Genomic DNA, 23,413 nt, shown 5'->3' with positions numbered 1-23,413 from the left:
TTCTAGTACTGTTGTGTGGTGTCCATGATGGCCCACCCCTCTAACAGCAGCAGGCCTGCGCCACCTCTAAGGCATAACAAGCGCTCCTTATGTAAGGCGCGGACATGTGTTTAGACAACAGATCTCTCCGTGTTATGTCATCTCCCACAGGCTGAAAGGACAGCACACACCGGCGGACGACTTCGTGCGGGGCAGACACAAAAAGGTAAGGAGTCAGCGACGGGAGGCTGCAGTCGGTCAGGCCGCCGTTCGTTCAGTCCCGGCCTGGTCAGCATCTCTGCGTCTGGGAAACGAACGATTGTGGCTGAAGGCAGTGAAAACTGTTTCAATAACATGCTAAATGACACACCGGCATTTTTATCATCACGATGAAATGATAGATAGACCGGACGATCACGACTTTGTATGTCTTGAGACCGTTTAATGAACTGTAATGAACTGTAATGAACTGCAATGAATCAATGGCTCATCTCGTCACTTTCAAACGCCCCTAAAATCATTTCTTTGAGTGGTTACAGGATATTTTCATATATATTTCATTTTATTTTATATATATTTATATATATTTCATATATATAATATTGTTCAGACTGACTCTTGACTGGAGTTGTGCAATGTTGTTTTACTTAATAAATCTTCTGTAGAATATTGCTCCCGGGTTCACTTTTACATTGCTCTTTCTGACTGTTAATGAATATTTACTTCATCTCGAAACAACTTCGAGCCTGATTCACTCTCATCTTTCTGTCACTGCACGTTTTGAGACCTTTTTAGACCTGCTATTTCATTCAAAAGTGGAGCACTCATTGTCCCTTTGATGGTGTCTGCTACCACCAGAGGACTACACTAGCAAAATCACTTATCAGGTCTTTCAAGTCCAGCTTGGCAAGACTGCAAAGCCTTTCCCGAGACATTGTGGACCTCACGTAGTTTTTTTATTTTTATTTTTTTAAAATCAGTTTTAGTTTACTGAATGCTTGCTAAACATTTGACTGCACTGATTATTAAACTAAAACAACAGTGAAATGTAAAAATCCAGAGGTTTCTTGCGCTAAATTGATCATAAAGTGAGCTAGACCAAAGGGACAAAGTTAATATTCCATAACTTTCCACCACAATAAAATTATTGACATTGTAAATAAAATATTTGTGATTATATGTTAGTTAATAACTTTGGCCTAATCCCAATGATCACCCTACTCACTAACCCTTCACCCTCGAAAGGAAGCCACAAGGGGTAGGGCTTTGTAATCTTCCCTAGGAATTGGGCCACCACTTGCTATGTCACTTTAGTTTTTAGTTTACGTTCGGGTATGCAAGCGACTGCGTAGTCTCAGCAGCAACATGGAATCTACAGCTGCGATCAAATGCGATCGGATTTTTAGCATTCATCGTGCTTTGGTGGAAAAATAAACCAAGAGGTACATGGAGGAGAATAGACCCTCGATCTGAAGGGCTAGATTCATACCCCTCTTTGTGCCCACTACCCCTACATTAAAAAGAAATTAAGAAACCACTACCCTCACGGGAATGCGCAAAATTTATGGGTTGGGGGTATATTGGGACTGGCCCTTCGTGTCTTTTTTTTTTTTTTTTTTTTCAGTATTATAATTTTATTAGGGGCCTCTCTGGGCCCCTCTCAATCATGGGTCCCTAGATCCCCCCTTTTTGGAGTCAGAGTCATCAGGAAACCCATGCAGGCACAGGGAGAATATGCAAACTCCACACAGAAAGGCCCCAGGCTGGGAACTGAACCTGTGACCTTCTTACTGTGGGACAACAGCGCTAAACACTACTTCGCCGTGCTGCCCAGAGCTCAATGCACTGCAACTTAATTTGACAACACATGCACAAATTATTAAAAAGAGGCGCTGCATTAATTTGACACTGCCTGTTCTCCTCCCCCTCTCATTCTGCTGCTCCTTTAGTTCAAGGTCAGAACAGAAGTTTTGTTAATATATCCAGTTCATAAGGACATATTTAATAAAGAAAGATAAAGGAACTGCATTGGTACAAAAAAAGTGAAATAGCCATCAATTTTACTTGAGCTATAACGTGTAATAATTATAATAATAATAATTAACCTCTGCCTGCACTGAGGAATTGTGAAGAGGATGTGTGTTGGCAGAAGATAAGGAAGGCCCCAGGACCTGAGGGTGTGTCCCCTTGCCCCCCTGCCTGAGATCCTGCGCTGACCAGCTGGCACCGATCTTCTACAGATCTCTGGAGCTGTGTGAGGTTCCGTCCTGCCTCAAACGCTCCACCATCATCCCGGTCCCCACGAAACCCACCATTACAGGGTTGAATGACTACAGGCCTGTCGCCCTGATGTCTGCAGTCATGAAAACCTCTGAGAGACTGGTGCTGAATCACCTGAAGGACACCACAGAACCCCGGCTGGAGCCCCTTCAGTTTTCCTGCTGGGCAAACAGGTCAGTGGATGATGCAGTCAACATGGGACTGCACTTCATCACCAACACCTCAACTTCGCAGGGACATACGCACGGATCCTGTTTGTGTTCAACGCCATCATCCTGGGAACCCTCAAGTTCAAACTCACCCAGCTCATCGTGCTGGCCTCCATCTGTCAGTGGACTTACAACTTCCTCACCGACAGGAGGCAGCAGGTGAGGCTGGGTAGCATCTTCTCCAACACCTGTAGTATCAACACTGGCGCACCCCGGGGGTGTGTTCTCTCCCTGCTGCTGTTCTCCCTATACACCAATGACTGCACCTCAGAGGACCTGTCTGTGAAACTTGACACTAAGGTTTGCAGATGACACAACAGTCATTGGCCGCATCCAGGACAATGACCAGCCAGGTATGGATCAGAACCAACTGGAGCTAAATCCGCTCAAGACTGTGGAGATGACAGTGGATTTCAGAGAGAATCCCCCCACCCTACCCCATGTCACAATCCTCAACAGTACAGTGTCTAGTGTGGATTCATTCAAGTTCCTGGGAACCAGGAAGTGGACATCCCACATGGCCCAGCAGTGGTTGTGTTGGCTGTGTCAGCTGAGAAAGTTCAGCCTGCCTCAGGAGCTGCTGGTCATTTTCTACACCGCCATCATTCAGTCTGTTCTCTGCACTTCCATCACTGTCTGGTTTGGATCGGCCATCAAGCAGAACAGGAACAGTCTGAAACGGACTATAAGGTCTGCAGAGAAGATTGTTGGGGCCGACCTGCTCCCCATCCAGGACCTTTACTCGTCCAGAGTCAGGAACCAGGCAGGTCTCATAACTGCAGACCCCTCACACCCCAGACACAAACTGTTCAGACTGCTTCCCTCTGGTAGGTACTACAGAGCTCTGTTCACCAGAACTACCGGACTTTAAAAAAAGTTTCTTGCCCCAGGCGGTCTCCCAGATCTCCTTATAAGCTGAATATCAACCTCATGAAACATTTGCACATTGCTGCACTATTTTAAATATTCCACTGCAAATATTTTTTATATTCTAATTTCAAAGTATATATATGTGTGTGTGTATATATATATATATATATATATATATATATATATATATATATATATATATATATATATATATATATATATATATATTTCCTTTTTATTTTTATTTCTTATCTTTCATTTCTGTCTTTTCTTTGTCCAAGTTTGTAACACCGGAGTCAAATTCCTAGTATGTTAAACATACCGGGTAATAAAACAATTTCTGATTCTGAACTTTTTTGAGGCCGAACAATTGTACTCCTCCATGGCCTGCCCAAGCTTCTCCAAGACCTGAATTTTTGCCTCTGCAAGCAACCAGGCTGCAGCACACTTCGCCTGCTGGTACCCATCAGCTACCTCAGAAGTCCCACAAGTCAACCAGACTGTCGCGGAGGTTGGAATTGAAGACACCTGTGACAGAGGGTTCAACCAGGTGTTCCCAGCAGACCCTCAAAATATGTTTGGTCTGCACAGTCTGTCTAGCTTCCTCCTTTGCCAGCTAATGGATCGTATTTTCTGATTGACCTGTCACTGTTATATCTATCCCCTGCTAGTGTTACCCCAGTAGTTTGCCTCTAATAATGGAACTAAACCATCCATGTTGGTTTGATTTGTAGTCTAAAACTGAAATATCCAGCACTAACAATCACCTCCAGTCTGTCTGTCTGTCCCTCTCTTTCTGTTTTTCTCTCTGTACCAACTCCATAAAGAGTTTGGTGTAGACCTGCTCTGTGTGTGTAGTGCCTTGATGTAACTCTATTATATTTGGTGCTATATAATAAATACATTTGATTTGGTTTTACCTCTTCCCTTTCTAAGGTGCCACACATTGAACAAAATAATCCAAAACCAAATATTTTGGTAGATATTATGGTAGGAGTCAGGATTTCAGTTGAATGGTTATATTCTTTGTTGTGTCCGGTTTCAAAGAGGCCTGAGCTGTATATGAGCTATATAGTTTTAATTATATATATGTGTATATATATATATGTGTGTGTGTATATATATATATATATATATATAGTAATAGATTTTTAAGTGAAAATTACAGATCCTATTTCCAATCTGTTCAAAGTTGACTGCAGAATTGGGGCTGTGGCTTCTTTTTTTTTTTTTTATCATCTATCACCTTGGATGCAATTTAAAGGCATTCACTTGGTTATTTGTGATTTGTGAAGATGTGGACACCCAGTATATCTGAGCTCACATAGCCCCAGTCTCATCTGTTTTCTTTGTGTGTCAGTCAGTATGTTTGGAGCTGTGGTAGTCGGCATTGGCACAGCAGGCTGGGTGAGAATCAGAGACATGTTGGCTCCACTGCCTGGAAGCCCAGCAGAGAAACTCGGCATCAAAGGATTCATATCCAGGTAATCCGGCATTCACCAATAGGACAGCCATCAGGTAATGGCTGATCGTCAATTAATATAATACCATTAAGACAAAGAGAAGACTATGGTTAGCACATTTAAAGCTGTAATTAACAACTTGTGAAAGAGCATCAACTTTTTCATTCATTCATCTTCCACCAGTCATTCGTTTCTGGGTCGCGGGGGGTGCTGGAGCCAATTCCAGCTCACACTGGTAGAGGGCAGGGTACACCCTGGACAGGTTGCCAGTCCATCACAGGGCCAAAACACAGAGACAAAAAAGACAAAAGACAAACAACCAAACAAACTAACCACTCACACTCAGAGCTACTGACAATTTTTTGTTATTGATATCTTTATTGAGCTTTTTCCATTTAACAAAGGACCTATACAAATATAAGGCAAGAGGCCAATTTGTGGAAGGTTATATCATTTGCAACAAAAATAAATAAATCAATAAATAAATAAAGGAGCACCTTATATCCATATCAATGATTGAATAATTGTCACAGTTTATGTTCCTTCCTATATTCAGTTTGTCATTGCAAGTAGCCAAACACACACAAGCATAAACCAACAGAGACAAGCACCAAAATAAACAAACAAGCAAACACACAAACAAGTAGTGCTGTCTTACACAGTAACAACCTTAACTACTAGAGCAACAGGGGATATGGCCATATCATCCGTAAACAGAAAAGTGAAAAATAGAAGTATACTTGTAAATAAAAGTGGGGGATTCCCCCCGCATCCAATTATACATTACACCACAGTGGCTTGTTTGACATTAGGTGCGTGCTAGCTCCTTTAGCCTCTCATGTGTTAACCCATGCTGTATTTCCTTAATTGTGGTCCACCAGGACCTTCAAGACAATAGCTGCTAGTCTTGTACCAATGTAATCTAGGAATGGGGACCAGACACGAAGGACCTCCATCCTTAACCTCCATCCTGCAATTGGACCTGTATGTTAAGTATTCCATTGGTAACATGTCAAAAATAACCTTATGCCATTCAGCTATTGTTGGGGGTTTAGAGTCTATCCATTTAAGCAATATATTCTTTCTTGCACAAAAGGTGAGGGCAGAAAAGAGTCTCCTGGAATATATACTTTCAAGTTGTGTGTCTGGCAGTCCAAACAATAGACACAAAGGGCATTTTTTGGGTTTGATATAAAAAATTAAACACATTCGAATCGCTACATCATTCCAATATCTATCAATATATGTACAAGTCCAGACACAATGAATAAAACTCCTCACTTCAACACTACACGTTGTGCACAGTTCAGATTTGTTGCTTTCTGGTTTATGTCAAACTGGGGAGTAATGTGTAAATGGTGAAGTAGTCTACTATTGACAGTTTTGATTCACCAATCAACCCAAACATGCATGTCTTTAGACAGGGAGAGCATTGACCCTGGGCAGAGCCCAGCAAATTAGATATCAAAATTTACGGCTCTGTCTTGATCAGTGTGCTATGTGTTGTTCAGATATGCATTATTGGCGGTGTAAACTGTAAGAAAGCAGACAAAAAAAAAACAAAAACAAAACAAACAGTGTCTATTAGATGTGTGTATCTGTGTTTAGTTTGACTAAAATATTTTACCTTTTTCCCAACCTTTACTACTTCCCCATACTTCGGCTATTTCATATCTTTTATACTTTTTGAGTCTGTGTGGAGACTATCACAATCGGTATCATTTGACTATGTTTGTGTCCACAGGAGGAACCTGGACCCTCAACAGGGGGTGAGTCCGATCTCAGTGGAGGAGGCTGTGAGCAGAGAGGACATTCAAGTGGCCTTCATCTGCACAGAGAATGCCTCACATGAGGACAGTGTCAGGTAAAAATGTGTGCAGTGAATTGGCAGACCGCTTTTTATTTTTGAGTGCTGTATTACACTGACAGTTTAGCCTAATCCCAGTGTCCCCATTAAGGCCCATTAAGGCCTAAATCCTGAACTCAGAATGGTATAAAGACTATTGGGACAGCACGCTGGGATCTTGTTACACTAACAGTGCGAAAACATGTTATAATAATTGTGTAGCAATTTTTGTTACATTGCTTACTCCTTCAATTTCTTTCCAGGCTGTAAACTGATTACCAACATTGGATTAGTTCTGATGGCATTGTTATTCAAAGAAACCTCAAAAATCATGGAAACCTTGTGTTAAATATCACAGTATCATACATTTTGCTAGCTGTTTGCAGATATACAAACTCACAGAAAGCGTGCTTCACAAAAGCACAAAATGTGGGGGTTACCCGATAGCTGACTGGTAGGCCACATGTCACATATGTGGACTCTCAGTTCAACACCTGGCCTAATGCCACATCATTCCTATTTCATGTCACTTTTCAATGTACTACCAAGTAAAGGAACACAGCTGCACAAAATAAGTCATGCCCTTGATTTTGAGTCTCCTGAGCCCTTTTCTCAGAGGAAACTTGTTAACTCATGTTTTCAGCTCTGTTTTGTATCATGTTTAGGTTTACTTACTTGAGATCCCCTTGAATATACGCCCAATTTTGTGTGCCATCACAGTGATCTGTACAAGAAGCATGAGCAGTTCAACACAGCTGTACTACCACAATCAATGCAGAATGGAAAATTGGTTTTTATTTCTGTAATTATGGCATTTCAGTAAGTAAGCTTCCGCACCTCATTTTGACCCAGAGAACTCGTTTCTCGTCAGAACTTTTCTGCAGGCAGGGAAACACGTCTGCGTGGAGTATCCCATGACTACGACCTACAATGCCGCTGTGGAGCTATGGGACCTCGCCCAGGAGAAAGGTGATGCTAATTTCTAAAAGTATGCCTCATAGTGTGGCCCTTGATATCTATTTTTAACTGTCATCATCCCTGAGATACCCCATCGTTATCATCAGTGCTGCTGATGATGTTTGAGGCAGCAATTAATGGCATCATCTCACTGTGAGGAGAATGTCTTGGCTAAATGTGTGTGTGTGTCTCAGGGGTGGTTCTCCATGAGGAACATATAGAGTTATTGACAGAGGACTACAAATGGCTGAAGAAAGAGGTGGAAGGAAAAACACTGCAAGAAGGAACTCTTCATTTCACAGGTCAGACATTGGGTTACTGTGACAACATGTTGGCTTTAACATGAACATGGACAGTGTTATAATTTTGGTCCCTGTCCAACAGTCACATTAAAACCAGCTGATGAACACTTTTATTGAAAGAACCAAATCCTGCAGCTCAAGCTATATGTCCATTGCAATTGTTAGGTGGAACTCTGAAGCCTGGCTTTGGTTTCCCATCATTCAGTGGTATTGCTCGCCTCACCTGGCTGGTTGAGTTATTTGGTGAGCTTTCGGTAACCACAGCAACCCTGGAGGAGGGCTCTGGTAACTGCAGCAAGATGACTGCCCAGCTGCTAACCTCTAACAACAGGTGAGAGGAGATAAACAGGTGTATCACAGTGTCTGCCACAGGCTCCACCCCCTTCTCATTTTACCACACCCACTCACACACCTGGTTTTCTAATGGGTCTGCTGCATCTGCAGTTAGCTTTTCAGACTGCACACCCGTATATCCGTGTGCCCGCATGTTTCTAGTCTCAGGGGTATTAATGTCATGTTTAAAGGCTACTATTGCAGCCGCCAACTGATCTGAAGGATTCAGGAATATGTCTAACATTTATCTCTGCCGCATGCTTTTAGACCTCTGACGTGGATTGAGGAAAGGGGGCCAGGCCTCCCCAGGGCCAAGAACATCAACTTCCAATTTGACTCCTGCACCCTAAACCAGATCCCTCCTGCACCAAGAGGTGCCACAGGCCTCTTCATGCAAGACTCCATCCATTTCGCTGCCAAGCTGGTTGGCCAAATCAGTACTGTAGAGCTCCAGAGAGAGAAAGTCAGGATCCTGCACTGCCTGGAACTTGCAGAGAAGATACAAAAGCTCTGCCAAAGCTAAAGAACGACGTTCAACTACGATGACAACAGGAACCTGGAGGCAGACCATCATAAAAACATCATCATCATTTGCTTCTATCAGAATCATTGCCTTTAGTTAATATCTGTTTCACTAAGTTTATTTTGTTTATTATAAATAAATAAAACTATGGAATATCACTAGCTGACTTTGAGAATGTATAAACTTGTACAGACAGCACTGCTAAGATGGCTTTTGTCTGCCTCTCTGCACCAACACTGTCATTTACATATTATTGTGCCCCTTTTGCCACAAAGCAGTGCTGACCCTGGAGGCCACCACATTCCACTCACGACACACTACTGGTTAGTATAATCCTGTGTGAGGTCTGCAATGTGGTGACAAATGGAGTCTGGGCTCTGATGTGTAAACCATAGACCATAAACCTGTAAGTGGATGTGGGCTCCAGCGGCTAGATTCTCCAATCTCCTATGCTGATGGGTAATTTGTTCAATGTGCCACTAATGTCAAACAAGTTTAGAGTTTGACGGCTCTGCCACAAAATATGTAGCTTTATTGCGTCAAATGTTAAAATGTTTAAAGCACAGGACGCAGTTAGGCGACACTGTTTCTTTTATCACTGTTATAATGTGTATGTGTGCAATGCACTACTTAATACTAATCTAGTCTCCATTCATCACAGGACCTGCCATCCCTCTGTCTCACTTTGAACCAACAACACAACATATCCCAAGTAACAACTCTGAAACTGAGACTGATGTGGTTAATGATGGAGAAGGGGATTTCAGTGTTGAACGAACACAGGTATGTTAGCTTGTCAAACAATTTGGCAACATTAACTGTGAAGCCTATAGATTGAAATTACCAATATGGACTTAATTGTTAATTTTTGTAGACTGCAGTGGATAACCTTCATCCAGCCCCCTCAAGTGAGGACCAAGACTGACATGGCAGAAATGGTTATGTTGCAGAGAGAATTGCTGAAAGAGATTTCAGACACTGGTACTTGTAATGTATGACAATAATGTTGATGTATCATATACAAAATAATACTAGTTTGGATCTAGCTTTAACCTTTTCAGCCTTACAATATACATCCCATATGCGGTTCTGATTTGGGTTAGGGTTAGGGTTCCGGCTTATCAAGTGGTCAAATTCAGTGTTGTGACTTTAGGGTCATAATAAGGTCATAATAAATCATTGCAAAATGTATATATATATATATATATATATATATATATATTATTATTTTTTTTTTTTAAGTTGTTTGCTCATCAAAGTGCTAAATAGCTTTACTCTCTGCTGTATGTATGAGGAAATAATGAGTGTTTGAACAGTATCTTTCATAAATCATAAGATAAATGGTGGGTGAATGGGGACAATACATCTTTTTTTGCCATGTACCCAAACCACTGAAGGCACTTCAAAATAAAGTACTGCCAAGTAAACTTACTTTGATTGCAATACAGGTCCCACCAACATGTTGAGAAATCTTGAAATCTCAAAAAACTGCTGCATTCTGCTGCTGTTGTTGAAAGCTTTATGAATTGCCTCACTATTCTGCTAAGTGCATTACACACATCCCTAAATATACAGCTGACAGAGGATTGACCTGCACCTAGAGTGCCCCCTAACACCAACTGAAAAGTTCCTGACACAAAAAATCTGTAGGCAATCATAACTTGAAGGAGTACAGGAAGTGGTGGTGATCTATTTGTGGTCATTTGTAGCTCAACCCTCAAAATATCAGCCAGAAGCAAAATTGCCCTTCGCAGAAGCCTATACTGTCTCATTAAAACATAATCTGGCAGTCTCAGTGGATCCACTCTGCCCCTCATCAGTCTTGGTGGGTTTTCCTCCCAAACTGCAACCCAAAGTGCTTCCATCTACAAAATAATAGTGTGAAAACTCAATAACAAGTGATGTAAAATATGATCTCTGTTGGTAAGTGTTAAATCTGCTAGCTTCTTTTAATTGACATGAAACAGACCAAATAAAGTCCAAAGTAAATGTTCACCTTAATGATAGGTGTAAGGGAATCTATAAGGAGCTTAAACTATGACCTACTTCCCAAAACCTGTATAGAATTTGGTGAAAAATATATTCGAGACTTTTCACTGCATGAATTTTAAGACAGGTCAAGGCTGAACGAATTTGAGAAGTTTGTTTACAAGAACACCATTTATTCTGAATTTTTTTCTCTAGAAGAAACTTATGAAGAATGTTGAGAAAATACTTCAGGACTTTATTTGAGAATATCACTTTTTCTCTTTTCTATCCTTAAGACAGAAGTTAGGAAAAGGCACTTAAGAAGATTTTTTTTTCCTTAAGAACGTTTTGGCCCCAGGGCTGTAAAGGTAAGCCCATGCTGAAAGTTGGTTTCCTCTGGTTCTTAAAAAGAAAAAGACAAATGACAGGGCTGCAACTAATTATTATTTTAGACTAGTCATTGAATTTATTTCAATAATTAAACTAATCATTTAGTAATAAATTACTTAGTGGCTCTATTTAGCTACCAACTTTTACTTGTAGCTTCAGATTGTTTTGAGCACTAACAAAGACTGCTAATTTAAAAGGTAAATAAAAATGCTTGCAGTTTAATTCATTCACAATTGAGGATTGCAGGACTAGCAAACAACAAACAAAGTTTTTTTTTCTCTATATGAAGGCTATTCAAGGCCGAGGCGATGAAAAAAAAAAAACTACATGAGCTATACTGACTGATGTGCCCCAGTTTACACAGGAAATAAGTGCTACAGATGTGAATTGTGACATTTTAGCTGATTATCACCTAGAATCAAAATGAAAAAAAAAAAACACTTTTAAAAACTTTTCTGTTATTAAAAAGAGAAGTAAAGGGCATTTGCTGTGCATACATTACTCGTCTGTTGTCTCCTGCTGTTCACTGTAACCCAACTCTCAGCAGAATTAAGTTGCGTGTTGTATCCCTTGTTCGCTATTGTTTATTTAGAAATAATTGCTTGTTTGCTTCTGGGTTGTATCTCAGGATTTCTTTTATTGCTGGTGTGTGATGTTGCATGCTTGGACCACAAGGGGGCGTTTCTTTGTTTTGCATGCCAGTTTGAGAAGACGTGTATATAGAAAAGGAAAAAAATGGGTTCAGTTGAAAACGTTTGAACAGAGAGGTTGTTTTATGTACTGTGATATTCTTTAAAGGCCAGTAAAAACCTGGAGGACAGCAGGAAGTCCTGCTTTGTTTTATCATAGAAGGTGCATATGAGTTCCCACATTTTTTGGTGCCAAAACGCGGGATGGGAGACTTAACAATTGAAGGTGGGAACTGTTAGCGATAGCTGCTGCAACTAACCAACCAACGGCAGGAACTGCGACAGTGACGGAATGGCAACAGACTAAAACAAAAGCGAGGAATTGTAAAAGCCTCGGGTTATCAAAGAGGAAACATCCAAGGATCATGTGAGCATACGAGAGCTGCTGTCCATGTTATCGGTGAGGTGCATTTACATAGACCCAAAAAGAAAATACATATTTACTAGTTGCTCTGTTATGATAACATAAATCTGTTTAATTTGTCAGGTTAATAAACCCACATTACTCCATTGATCAACGACCAAACTATCCAAGTGAATAAAGAAAAATATCCAACACCAGTTATGGCATTAACTTTGTTCAAACCTTTTTTGTCGCGGTTGACAGGGACAGAATAACGGTACAACCAGTAGTTGTGACAGTTTGTTGTTTTTCTGGAAGGTTAACTTTGGCATACTAACCCTAACTCCGTGTTTTGTGTTAAAACGCAGACATAGATTGTACTCCATCTCATAACAAAAAAGACATACCGGTTTTTCTCCTCATAGACATAGACATGTATTCGCCTTCCCATCTTTCATCCGCAACAATTTTACTCCTCCTGGACATTCTGGGATCATTTGGATTTCTCAATTCCACTGTTGAAAATCGCATTGATCTGGAAAAAATGTAATGGCGGGATGCTGTCACTTCGCGGGCAACATAATCAGCATTCATTGTGGGAAATGCAGTTTATGGTCAATGCACATTTTTGACTTCAATCAGACATTTTAAGCTCTCGCAGGCCACATAAAATGACGTGGCTGAGCGACATGAGCGCCCACTCAAGCAGAATGACCAGTGAATCGTCTGTAAAGTTGCCAAAGTTGTACACAAACAAATATGACTATTATATATTATACTAATATCTATTGATGTGGCAAGATTTCTGGGACCAGTTTCAGACTTTTGATGGACCAATGGAGTGTCATGTAGTGTGTGTGGATGGAGACACCACCCCATGATGTGTGACAAGGATGAGACCGGTGAAACCCAGAACAGTGCTCAAGAAACAACTGAGGCTGTCATCTCATCCATGGCCCCTCACACAGTAAAGCAGAACACAGTTCTACAAACAGTAACAGGGGAAGAAGACGGTACATTGTCCAATGGATGGAGGAAGTCAACAGACCTTTACCCTGGGGAGACCTTAAAGCTTCACACCTTTGGCAATGAGATCCCGGTAACAATGGAACAAAATATTGTTAATTAAATTAAGTTAATTTTGCAAAACTTCTATGACAACCTGATTTCCTCTTTTCCACCTCTTTCCGCCACAACATAATTGGTGACCCTGATGTGATCGAGTTTGTATCCTTGGCTGGGATGGAGGCCGCTGCATCCCGCACCGAACAAAGCTGCAGCATAAAGTAGGTTAAATTAAACCTACACTAGTATACTCGCTGCGGGGGGTGACGGCTAAAGTCTCAGCTATTGTGGATGCACTCGAAATGAATACCCTTGAATTGAGGCTATTGGAGAAAAAACATTGTTGAAGCATTGTTGAAGGAAAGAGTGGTGGAGGATCAGAGGGGGACACAGGTCCCGGGTGAAACCTGCACATGGAGGTTCTGCCAGCAAATTCTGTAAAAGTGTGTGTTGTGTTATGGTTATGTATTTACGAGAAGCATGGAAGGTGCTCTGTGGCAGCTTGATCAACGTAGGTATAAATTCCATTTTGGCTGATTGGACATATCTGGCAGTGCGACTGGCCAGTCTTAGTGCTTGGATAGGCTGTCTGAGAGAAAGGAGGGACGAGATGGGTCCCTGTTGTGTGTTAGAAAAGCTAAGCCGTCCAACCACAGAACGGAGCCGGAGATGCTCGAGCTGTGTGCTGTGGAAATAAGAGTTTAGTGAAGCGTTGAATGATAAGTGAAGAGCCGCGCCAGGAGCCCCCTGGTTTGTGTGCATGCGATAACCGCAGGCTGAGGATTTAAATGAGATGGGAAGCGCACTGTGAGCTATGCTGTAAATCGGTGGGGCTATGGTGAAGTCTTTGGGTGGCAATACTCTTAACTGGGGAACCACAACCCAAATTGTACTTACCTATTAATAAACATATATGTGGAGGGGTATCATACCTCATGCACTAGTTATGGAATGAAGGCGAACTTAAAAGATGCATTTCAGTAGCAATACAAAAGAAAGGAGAAAGAAGCAGTTAAGCTGCAACCTATAAGTTCAGTTTCGTCCAAGAAAATCAGTCAGATCTTCAGCCCTGGATTGGGGCAATTTATAATTGATTAAGTTACAATTATAATACCTGTGTATAACTCCTAGCTAAGAGTGAATTTCAGACCTCTCTAATTTCCAACTTACAAAAGTTCAAACAGGAGAAACATTTAAGGTCACAACAGGTGGGAACTGGTCTGGCCAGCCAGTTCTCCCACTCCCGATAAATTAGTTGGTTAAAGATTAAATAAGTCCCATAAATCTCCTGAACAACCAAGTAGGTTTAAAAAAAACCCCAGAGAAGTAGGACATAAAATAAATAATAAACTAATGCATGTAGATAATTTCCCCTGACAAAGACAACTAACCAGACGTGACTTGGACTGACAGTATGTGTCTGTGTGTGTGTGTGTGTGTGTATGGAGTGAAGAAAAGTGAGTGCTTCTGAAAATAAAAAAAGAAAAAGGGAAAGAATTAAGTGTGGGAGAGAGAGGTGCTGGGTGAAAGTATTACATTGGGTGCTGCTCAAATCTTCATGGTTCCAGTGGATCTCTCAAAATTAAAACAAAAAACAAAGCAAAGCTGTTTGTGCTGATACGCTGTGTGACTGAATATACTGTAGCAACTCTAAAATTCTGAAAGTATTTTGCATGGGCAAAACTCCATTCTATGAACATAAGGTTTGTTATAATGGAAGCTGTCTTTGCAATGTGTGGTTGTTTTGAAAAAAGGCATAAATGTATGTTGATCTGCAAAGCTGGGCGTAAGTGAATGGATGAGAGAGAAGTGTTTTATGGTTTTTATAGAGACCGTTGGAAGTGAATAAACAGAGTAAGGTGTTTAGGCCAGGTTGTGGCACAGAGTAGAAATTGTGAAGTCAGAATCCAAGGAGTTAAATCAAAGTTAAAGTAAAAGGAAAATGGTGAATGAGCAAAGAGGAACGCCTCCAGGCTCCTCCTAGTCAAGAGCGATTGGTGTGAGTGGCCAGTGGGAGTGAGTAACTGGTGTGTGGGCGTGGTAGTACAGTCTACTCAGTTGGCAACTGGCCGAGAAAAGTACACAGACACAGAAGGCTAAAAATAGCTCCCCCTCCCTTGTGCTTTTCCCAAGTCCTGCAGAGAAACTTAGAACTTTTTTTTCTCTCTTCCCCTCTCACATCACATCAGTTCAAACTAGTTTAAAAGTGCTAATAGCAAAATGAGTATCTAATAAGTATCTGGAATACTTGAAACAAATTATGAAAATCTCAAAAAAATTGGAGAAGCGAACCAAACCAAAGGAATGATCTCTGCATGGCCTAAGGATGGCACATTCAATGTGTCAGTGTGTGAGGACATGGAAAGGTGAATCAAAGATCATAAAATAAAAGACAAAAGTAAGAAAAGACAAGATAAAAGAGATTTGGAGATAAAAATTTTAAACATGATTAAAAAAGAAGGAGAAAAATACAGGAAATTCTTGAAGGGAAGTTTGACTGAGTTAAAAGAAAAACAAAATAAGTGTTACAAAAATTCCAAGCAGGAACCAGCAGGGGTAAATCCATCCCTGGCTGGGGTCGTCAACTTTTCAGGTGATTTTGATGTGTTGCCACAGGCTGCATTGAGCCAATGTGACCCTAATGATAGCTCAAGAAAACAAGAAAACACTCAAACGAGAAATGATAACATTAATAGTAATACAGTCCTGGGCAGTAATGCAGGAAACCAGGAGAACTCTCAGATAAGCAGAAGTCAGTCAACAGGGTTACACAGAACACCACAGAGTGGCATAACCATGTCCCCAGTATACTGTAGCACTGGAAGAAAACAACCAAATGTGCTAGACTGTTATGCAAAACATAATGAGTGTGCAGGGGGGTCGTCGTACTGGCTCGAACTTGACCAAACAGAAGTGGACTTGCAAAGGGGAAAATCGCACAGTGATTCAAGAAATTGAAAAAGAAATTGACAGCTTACATAAAAAGGAATGTAACCTGGAGGAAGCACAGGTAGCCAGTAATGTGAACAAACCTGCTAAAAAACCAACAGAAGGACAGCATGGGGGTCAAACATATGACCAAATCTAAAAAAACCTGACCGTTACACAGACGGCCAATATCCAATATTAATTAAAGGAACTGAAGGACATTATGTACCATGGCAAACACTTGACCTCGCTGGGCTGGTTAGCCGGCTGCCTGATATCCATGAAGGTGAAAACAAATGGATCAGAACTTTTGGGGAAGAAACTGTTGGCAAACTGCTGGCCCTGGGGGACATTAAAGCCATATGGGTGCAGTGTTGTGGAGCCCCTGTTATGGAAAACATACTAAAAGCCAGCAAAAATGACTGGATGTTGAACCCCAGAGCAGATGGAACTGAGTTCAATTCATATCAATCCATACTCTGGAAGGCACTGCGTGGTGAATATCCGACAAAAGTAGCTCCAAAGTTATAAAAGGGGAGTTCCTATTAGAGACTGAATATGCTGCAGCCTAAATAACACGTCAAATGAGGAGGTGAAAACAAGAGACAGAGGAAGAAATAGAAAACAACTTGGTGTTGACCACACTGTTTCGCAATGCCAGCCCCTGTCCAAAGAAGGTCAGAGGATGTTGTGGGATTGACATCCATGCCACACGAGCAGTTTCGTGATCATGTGGTGCACGCTGTTGACAAACACAGGATGGATGAAGGTCAAGATAAGGGTGAAGGCTATCCACACAACACACACACATAACCTGTCCTAGGTATAAGAAGCATGTCATATGTTTTTCTGGTTGGTTCTGTCTCTGACTACGTTGTTAGTAGGGCTGATGTGAATAAAGAGATTCCCCATCTGACACCTGTGTCTGCACAACCTGATTTCCTCTTTTCCACCTCTTTCCACCACAACAGGCTTCAGCATGGATCCTGAGACAAACGACTGCGTGTTAAAGGTGCTTGGCCTCGTGTGGAGACCACAGACTGATGACTTTGTTTTTAATCTGACACACCTTATGGACATTTTCAAGGACAAAGAGAACACAATGAGGAGTGTCCTGTGCTCTTCAGCCATTCACAATAAGAGTGAAATGTCTCTTCCAGGACATGTGCCAAAGAGACATCAGCTGGGATGAGGAGCTGCCAGATGACCTCTCACAAAGGTGGCAGCAGTGGTTTATGAACCAGATGATACATGATTCATAAATGTATACATTTGGACCTGGCAAACATAAATTTCAGCCAGGACCAGGACCAGTTCTAATCAGTCTATCTAATATGCATTCCATCCCAGAATGCACCTCTTTTAATGGCTTACATAGAAAAAATTCAGGCCCCATCCTCACCTTTAAGTCAGTTTGGAGTAAATTTTTTTTTACTATCAATATTGTTGTTAATGTAAATAAAAACAATAAGTTATTTTCAATAATAACTTCAGCAAAATAATAAAAAAAACATAACTTTGCCATGCCATGTCTGCCATGGTTGCCATGCAGAAGAAAATCCTGCTAAGGGAATCCGTGTCAAAAACTGTCAATCAATCCAATCCAAGTAACAGTAATAAATGCTAGACAATAGAAAGTTTGACAATAAGTCAAAAAAAATTAATAATAGCAAAATTTTACTATCATAATTAATTCACTTATTAGAAGGAGGAATGTGTTACACTCAAACATATAACTCAAGAGAGCCATATGAACTGCTAGGAACACACACTCACCCTACCATCATCATCTCTGCAGCCTGGCACCATAGGAGCATTTTTAAAGGACACTGAGAAAAGACAACACTTAGGAGAGTGACGTGAGTGTAACCCTAGTATGACAACTTAAAATCCACAAGATGCATCTGCTATTTTATTATCAACACCCTTAATATGGCAGATGTTAAAGGTGTAAGGCTGCAAAAACAGTACCCACCTCATCAACCGTTTAGGTTTAGGTTGATGTCATCATTCCACCATTATAGGCTGGTCATAGTTGAAGCTGTCCAGTCCCTGGCTTTGATTGTGGGCTTAACAACTGCAAGGCTCTCATAAGTTTCCACATTCATGGAGCGCCTGTCATCCATTAAATTGAATGATCTTTCCACCAGTGGACCTGTGAAAATGGAGAGAAGAGCTTTAACCAACTTACACAGGCTGGGATCTCTCAAACCTCTCTCTGGATTTTTCAGAGATAAAACAAGGCTACACCTGTCTGGGCATGAGGTACCAGGTCTATATCAATCTGGTATGCCCAAACCTCTTCCTCGAGGTGACCAAGCTCTTCTGTCGGAACAACATGAGGCAAGGCCTCTCCTAATTTGACATAAGTTCCACAGACAGTGTCGCACTGAATTAGAGATGGAGTCAGAGCAGAGAGTGAGATTTTTATGCTGTTGTCCAGGGGAAGGTCTGCTGCTTACTGCTTTAATACCCTTTTTTACCCTTCTCTGAGAGAGTTGTCGACATTTCCAACCCATATGCCTCTCCCCCTCTTTTTTATCCAGGCCCAGCACCACTGATTTTTAAGTCCTTTGTCTCCGCCTGGCTTCATAAACTTACTCTCCATCATCTCCAACAGTAAGCATGTTTACATGCACAGTTAAAACGAGCTATGGTTGTAGCTCGATAAAGCCATCTAATCGGACTTCTGTCCTTGTCCCAGTATACATGCATGGGAATGAAATCATGTCACCTCTGCTGCGATAGGTGGCGATATGCACTCTTTCGGCTTGTGCATTCAAGTTGTTTTGAATGCAGCATCACCTGCTGCTTGATCTCAACCAATCTTCCAAGACCCACTCCCACCCTACTTCTGATTGGCTAGTGATGTTATTTTGGTTGAGAGGGAAAACTGCATTACTCTCATGTTGGAATACTTCAAGCCCTGTTAAGGCGAGCCAAAGGTTGATGAAAGTTACAGGGTGGACTTCTTTGTTTTGTCTTACAGTGAGTGGCACCAGCTTTAAGGTGCATTACCGCCACCTACTGTGTTGGAGTGTGGACTAGAGTGATTACCCGCATTATCCCTTATACCTGAAAACACACTTAATCTTAATACATGATAATCCTAGATTCTTTGCACCTGTCTCAGTAAGGTACTTGAATAACCATTTTTGTACAGCTGTGACCACATCTTTCAGTGTCATCTCAGCCCCCAATTTCCTAATTTCCCTTCTCAATACATCTTGTTTATCTTCATAATTGTGTCAATGGAATAAAACATGTTCAACTGACTCCTCAATGTTACACTCTTCACAAAATCCTGTTGGATGTTTATTAATCAAGTGGCGTGTCTTCTTTAAACCTGTATGTCCTATCGTAACTCTTGCTAATATATTTTACTCAAATGTTCTGCTGCCATTCTTACTGGTGGCTGTACTCCTTTCTGAATTGTATACAATTGCCTTCCAGTAGTTTAATTATCCCAATTTTGTTGCCATACCTGCATTATTTGACTTTTCACCACAGCTTTAGCCTCATTTTTACTGATTGGGATATTCAATACATCATCATGCTTCAGAGCCCTTGCATGTGAGTAAGCCATTTCATTGCCCTTAATTCCTCTATGAGCTGTTATCCACATCAATCTTAGGTCTTAAATCTTAAATCTGAATAATGTTTCATAAATTTCATTAATAATGTCTTGTCTACACTATGATTGAAATGACTGTAGTGCTAATAAGACTGAAGTCGAGTCTGCACAAATAATAGTAATAATTTTAATGTAACATTCATCAATCCTTTGTATTGTTGTAAAAATAGCTAGCATCTAGACTGTATACACTGACAAATGATTTGTTGTTCTCCTTTTGACTGAGACCCATTTACCTGGAATAAAAATGGTATCCCTGTGCTGGGATCTTTTGAACCATCTGTATGTACAGGGATGAAGGGCTGATACACTGTGTGTAGTCTATCCTCTACCAAAATATCCTCAGTTCTTTGGACCTTATCCAGAAAATAAAAATCTACAACCACTCAAGGAAACAGCCATGGAGGTGTTACTGTAAGCATACCAGTTACAGAAAGTGTAATTTAGTTTAGCGCCATTCCTTTTGCCATCCTTTCACTACTCCATGCAAAACATTCATGCTGCGTTCTCTCCCTTTCCCAGCATGGAAGGAATACCTTAGTGGTCAGGTGCTGCTCAGACTGCCCTTGAAGGTTAATCCAGTAATTCAACATCAACCTGTAATGCAGACAATGGAGTTGTTTTAAAAGCACCACAGCACAATCTTAAAGCCTGACTTTGCACTATATTTAATTTCCTCAGTGTTGTTTTTGCTGCTGATCCATGAGCAAGACATCCATAGTCTATCACTGCCCTGACCAGTGCTACATATACAGTATATATTTCATTGCTGACGGTTCTGCCCCCCATTCTGATCCTGTAAGACATCTCATGAAATTCACTTTCTCTTTGCAATTATCACTAATTCTATCAATACGTTCTTTCCACGTCAGCTTTGAGTCAAACCACACATCAAGGAATTTGATATGATCTACTTGTTCTATGATTTGTCTGTACATCTTGATCTGTGCTTTTACTCTGTTTTTTCATGTAAGCATAACTGATTCAGTTTTATCAACAAAAAACTTAACCCCACAGGAGTATGACCATTCTTCAACTTTATCAACAGTCCCCTGCATTTTCTTTATAAGACTCATTTTCCCCTTTTTCCACAGAGCTCCATCATCAGCAAATAGAGATCTTCCTATCCCTTCCTCAGCTTCAGCAAATAGATAGATAGATAGATAGATAGATAGATAGATAGATAGATAGATAGATAGATAGATAGATAGATAGATACTTTATTTATCCCAGACTGGGAAATTGCAATGTAACAGCAGCATTACATATAGGGAATAAAATATATAAAAATATATGCAATAGGAATAAAAAATATATATACAGTAGAGTAAAGTGCGCATTGACTGTAAGTAATGACCAGGGTTATTTAGCTGTTATTGTATAGTGTGATGGCATGTGGCAGGAAAGATTTCTTGTATCTGTTTCTTCGACAACGGAGCTGTAGTAGCCTGTGGGTGAAGTTGCTCTGCTGTCGGTCCACTGTGTAATGGAGAGGGTGCTGCTCATTGTCCATAATGGATAACAGTTTGTTCAGTATCCTCCTCTCCACTACAATCTCAAAGGAGTCCAGTCTCAGACCAAGTACAGAGCCAGCCTTCTTGGTGATGTTGTCAAGTCTGTTGGTGTCGCTGGCTCTGATTCTGTTTTATTTTTCTTTACTTTTCTATCATGATAAATAGATCATTTATCATGATAGAAAAGAGTATAGGGCTAATAACACTCCCCTGCGGCGTACCATTGTCCACTATTTATTTCCCTGATAATGTAGAGCCCAACCTTACCTGAATGCATCTATTGAACAGAAGGTTTTTAATCCAACTGAGTGTTTTACCTTCAATTCCAATTTTGCTTATCTTAATCAGAAGTCCTTCTTTCCAAACCATTTTGTATGCCTTCTCTACGTCAAAAAAGATAGCCATCACCGATTCTTTGTTAACTTGTGCTTATGCTTTTTCTGTTTCCAGATTTATAAACGGTTCCCCTTCCTCTCCTAAAGCCACTCTGATGAGGATTTACTAATCCCCTGCTTTCAACATAAAATGTTAATGTTTTTCCATCACCTTACCTAAATTTGAAGTCAAGGCTATCGGCCTATAATTCCCTGGGTTAGGGTTAGGGTTACCAGGTTTCTTAATAGTAATAATAACTGCTTCTTTCCACCCAGACAGTAATATCCCTTTATCCCATATATTATACAATCCAAGTAGTTTTCCTCTTGCCAAAGAACCAAGATATTTTAGCATGGCATAACATATTTCATACTTTCCTGGGGCTGAATGGCCTGATCTTAATATGGCTCTTTACATTTCTACCATTGTAAAGCAAGCATTATACCGCTATTTTCTGAGTTTTCTGATTTTGTTAGTTGGGATTTCATTTCCTTGATTTCTTTCCACATTTCCCCTTCTCTGGTTCACCATTTTGACTGCATCGGCCTAAGGGACTCTTTAATTTTAATTTTTTAACTTTAACCTGCTGAACTTCCACTGTTTCTTCATATGCGACGCTATGGTTGCCGCCACAGCTGCAACATTTCATTTGTTTTGTCGACATTGTTCATATTCGTGTTCTTCCCCACATCTAGCACATCTTCTCCTGCTTTTACATGTCTTAGCTGTATGCCCAAGCTTTTGGAAATTGTAGCATCGCATCGGCTTTGGAACATATTCCCTGACATTGTAAGTTAAGAAGCCAAGTGTCACTCTTGCAGGAAGGACTTCCTCACTTTATCCCTGGTTATTTGTATTCGCCATGCGGCTTTCACCGTTCCTCCTTTTAGATTGGCCAATGCCTCACCAATAGAGACTCCTCAGATCACACCTTTAATCCATTTATTCCTGTTATCGTTACAACTCACGAATACAATTTTATACCGCTCAGTTTCTTTTAACCTCACAGCACGCATCCTCCGCTCTTCGTTATTACAAAAAAATTAAAAATAAAAAAATCAACAAGTTTCCATCGTTCAGGACTTTTTCTATCTTTATATCCTCTATCTGGTTTTTCAAAATTGTGCTAAGTCTTATCGGATTCTTTGTTGATACTCCGTTTGCCTCTCCGAAACGTATAATTTTAAATTCTGACCCTACCTGCTTCCTTTCTTCATCTCCTCAAACACTCCTAGATTTCTTAGGGACTGCTTCAGCAGATTCACCTTTTTCTTTCCTTTAATTTCCAACCACCTGAGTTTACTCCTGTCTTTCCTCCGCTGCCGTTTCCGACTGCCTCAGCGGCGTTTCTTCGACCTTCCTGCTCCGATCTGCTCACCTGCCGCTTTGTGACGTCACGTCACGCCCCCCTTAGGTTCACAGAGAAGCAGCCCCATCCCAACTATCAAGTTAAATGACACATGAGGGACCAGGAGATACTCTGCGATACTCAGGTTACGTTTCCCTAGTTTAATCATTAGTGGAAGGTGAGCCTGTTGTGTGGAAACTGCACAGTCCATACTCAAATGTCCACATACCAAATCTTCATGCTGAGTTTCATCCAGGGTTGTGGTCGCAATTCATACTGTTATATGATGTGCCATCTGACATACTAACATGACTAAAAAAAAACAAAACAAAAAACACATATTTGATTACCAGCCAACCAAAGTGTCAATCTGGTCAATTAACTGCTGTTTCTGTCA

General features: G+C 40.8%; 1 protein-coding gene across 6 annotated transcripts; it reads left to right on the top strand.

Annotated features, from left to right (window-relative positions):
• Window positions 1-50: 50 nt before the first annotated feature.
• blvra (biliverdin reductase A) lies at window positions 51-9,933 on the top strand. Of its 6 annotated transcripts, none has more exons than XM_029524838.1 (11): window positions 51-205; window positions 2,101-3,295; window positions 3,700-3,849; window positions 4,699-4,822; window positions 6,546-6,665; window positions 7,519-7,616; window positions 7,799-7,906; window positions 8,072-8,237; window positions 8,507-9,085; window positions 9,424-9,545; window positions 9,637-9,933. In XM_029524838.1, the coding sequence occupies exons 2-9, from the start codon at window positions 2,824-2,826 to the stop codon at window positions 8,760-8,762; spliced, it is 1,494 nt and encodes a 497-aa protein (XP_029380698.1). In that variant the 5' UTR covers window positions 51-205; window positions 2,101-2,823; the 3' UTR covers window positions 8,763-9,085; window positions 9,424-9,545; window positions 9,637-9,933. The 6 variants fall into 6 exon arrangements, with proteins under 6 accessions (XP_029380698.1, XP_029380697.1, XP_029380696.1 ...); XM_029524837.1 differs by having other exon boundaries at window positions 8,507-9,221; XM_029524836.1 differs by having other exon boundaries at window positions 8,507-9,545.
• The last annotated feature ends 13,480 nt before the right edge of the window (window positions 9,934-23,413 follow it).

This window comes from Echeneis naucrates, chromosome 17 (assembly GCF_900963305.1).
Source record: "Echeneis naucrates chromosome 17, fEcheNa1.1, whole genome shotgun sequence".
In the NCBI taxonomy this organism is placed as follows: domain Eukaryota; kingdom Metazoa; phylum Chordata; class Actinopteri; order Carangiformes; family Echeneidae; genus Echeneis; species Echeneis naucrates.
This window is presented reverse-complemented; position numbering and strand designations above follow the sequence as displayed.

What these genes read in the sequence shown, in the direction of transcription:
- blvra (XM_029524838.1), top strand. Translation starts at nt 2,824, where the DNA reads ATGGATCAGAACCAACTGGAGCTAAATCCGCTCAAGACTGTGGAGATG. An exon ending in TCACATGAGGACAGTGTCAG is followed by an intron (nt 6,666 to 7,518) that starts GTAAAAATGTGT and finishes GTTTCTCGTCAG; the next exon opens with AACTTTTCTGCAGGCAGGGA. An exon ending in GGACCTCGCCCAGGAGAAAG is followed by an intron (nt 7,617 to 7,798) that starts GTGATGCTAATT and finishes TGTGTGTCTCAG; the next exon opens with GGGTGGTTCTCCATGAGGAA.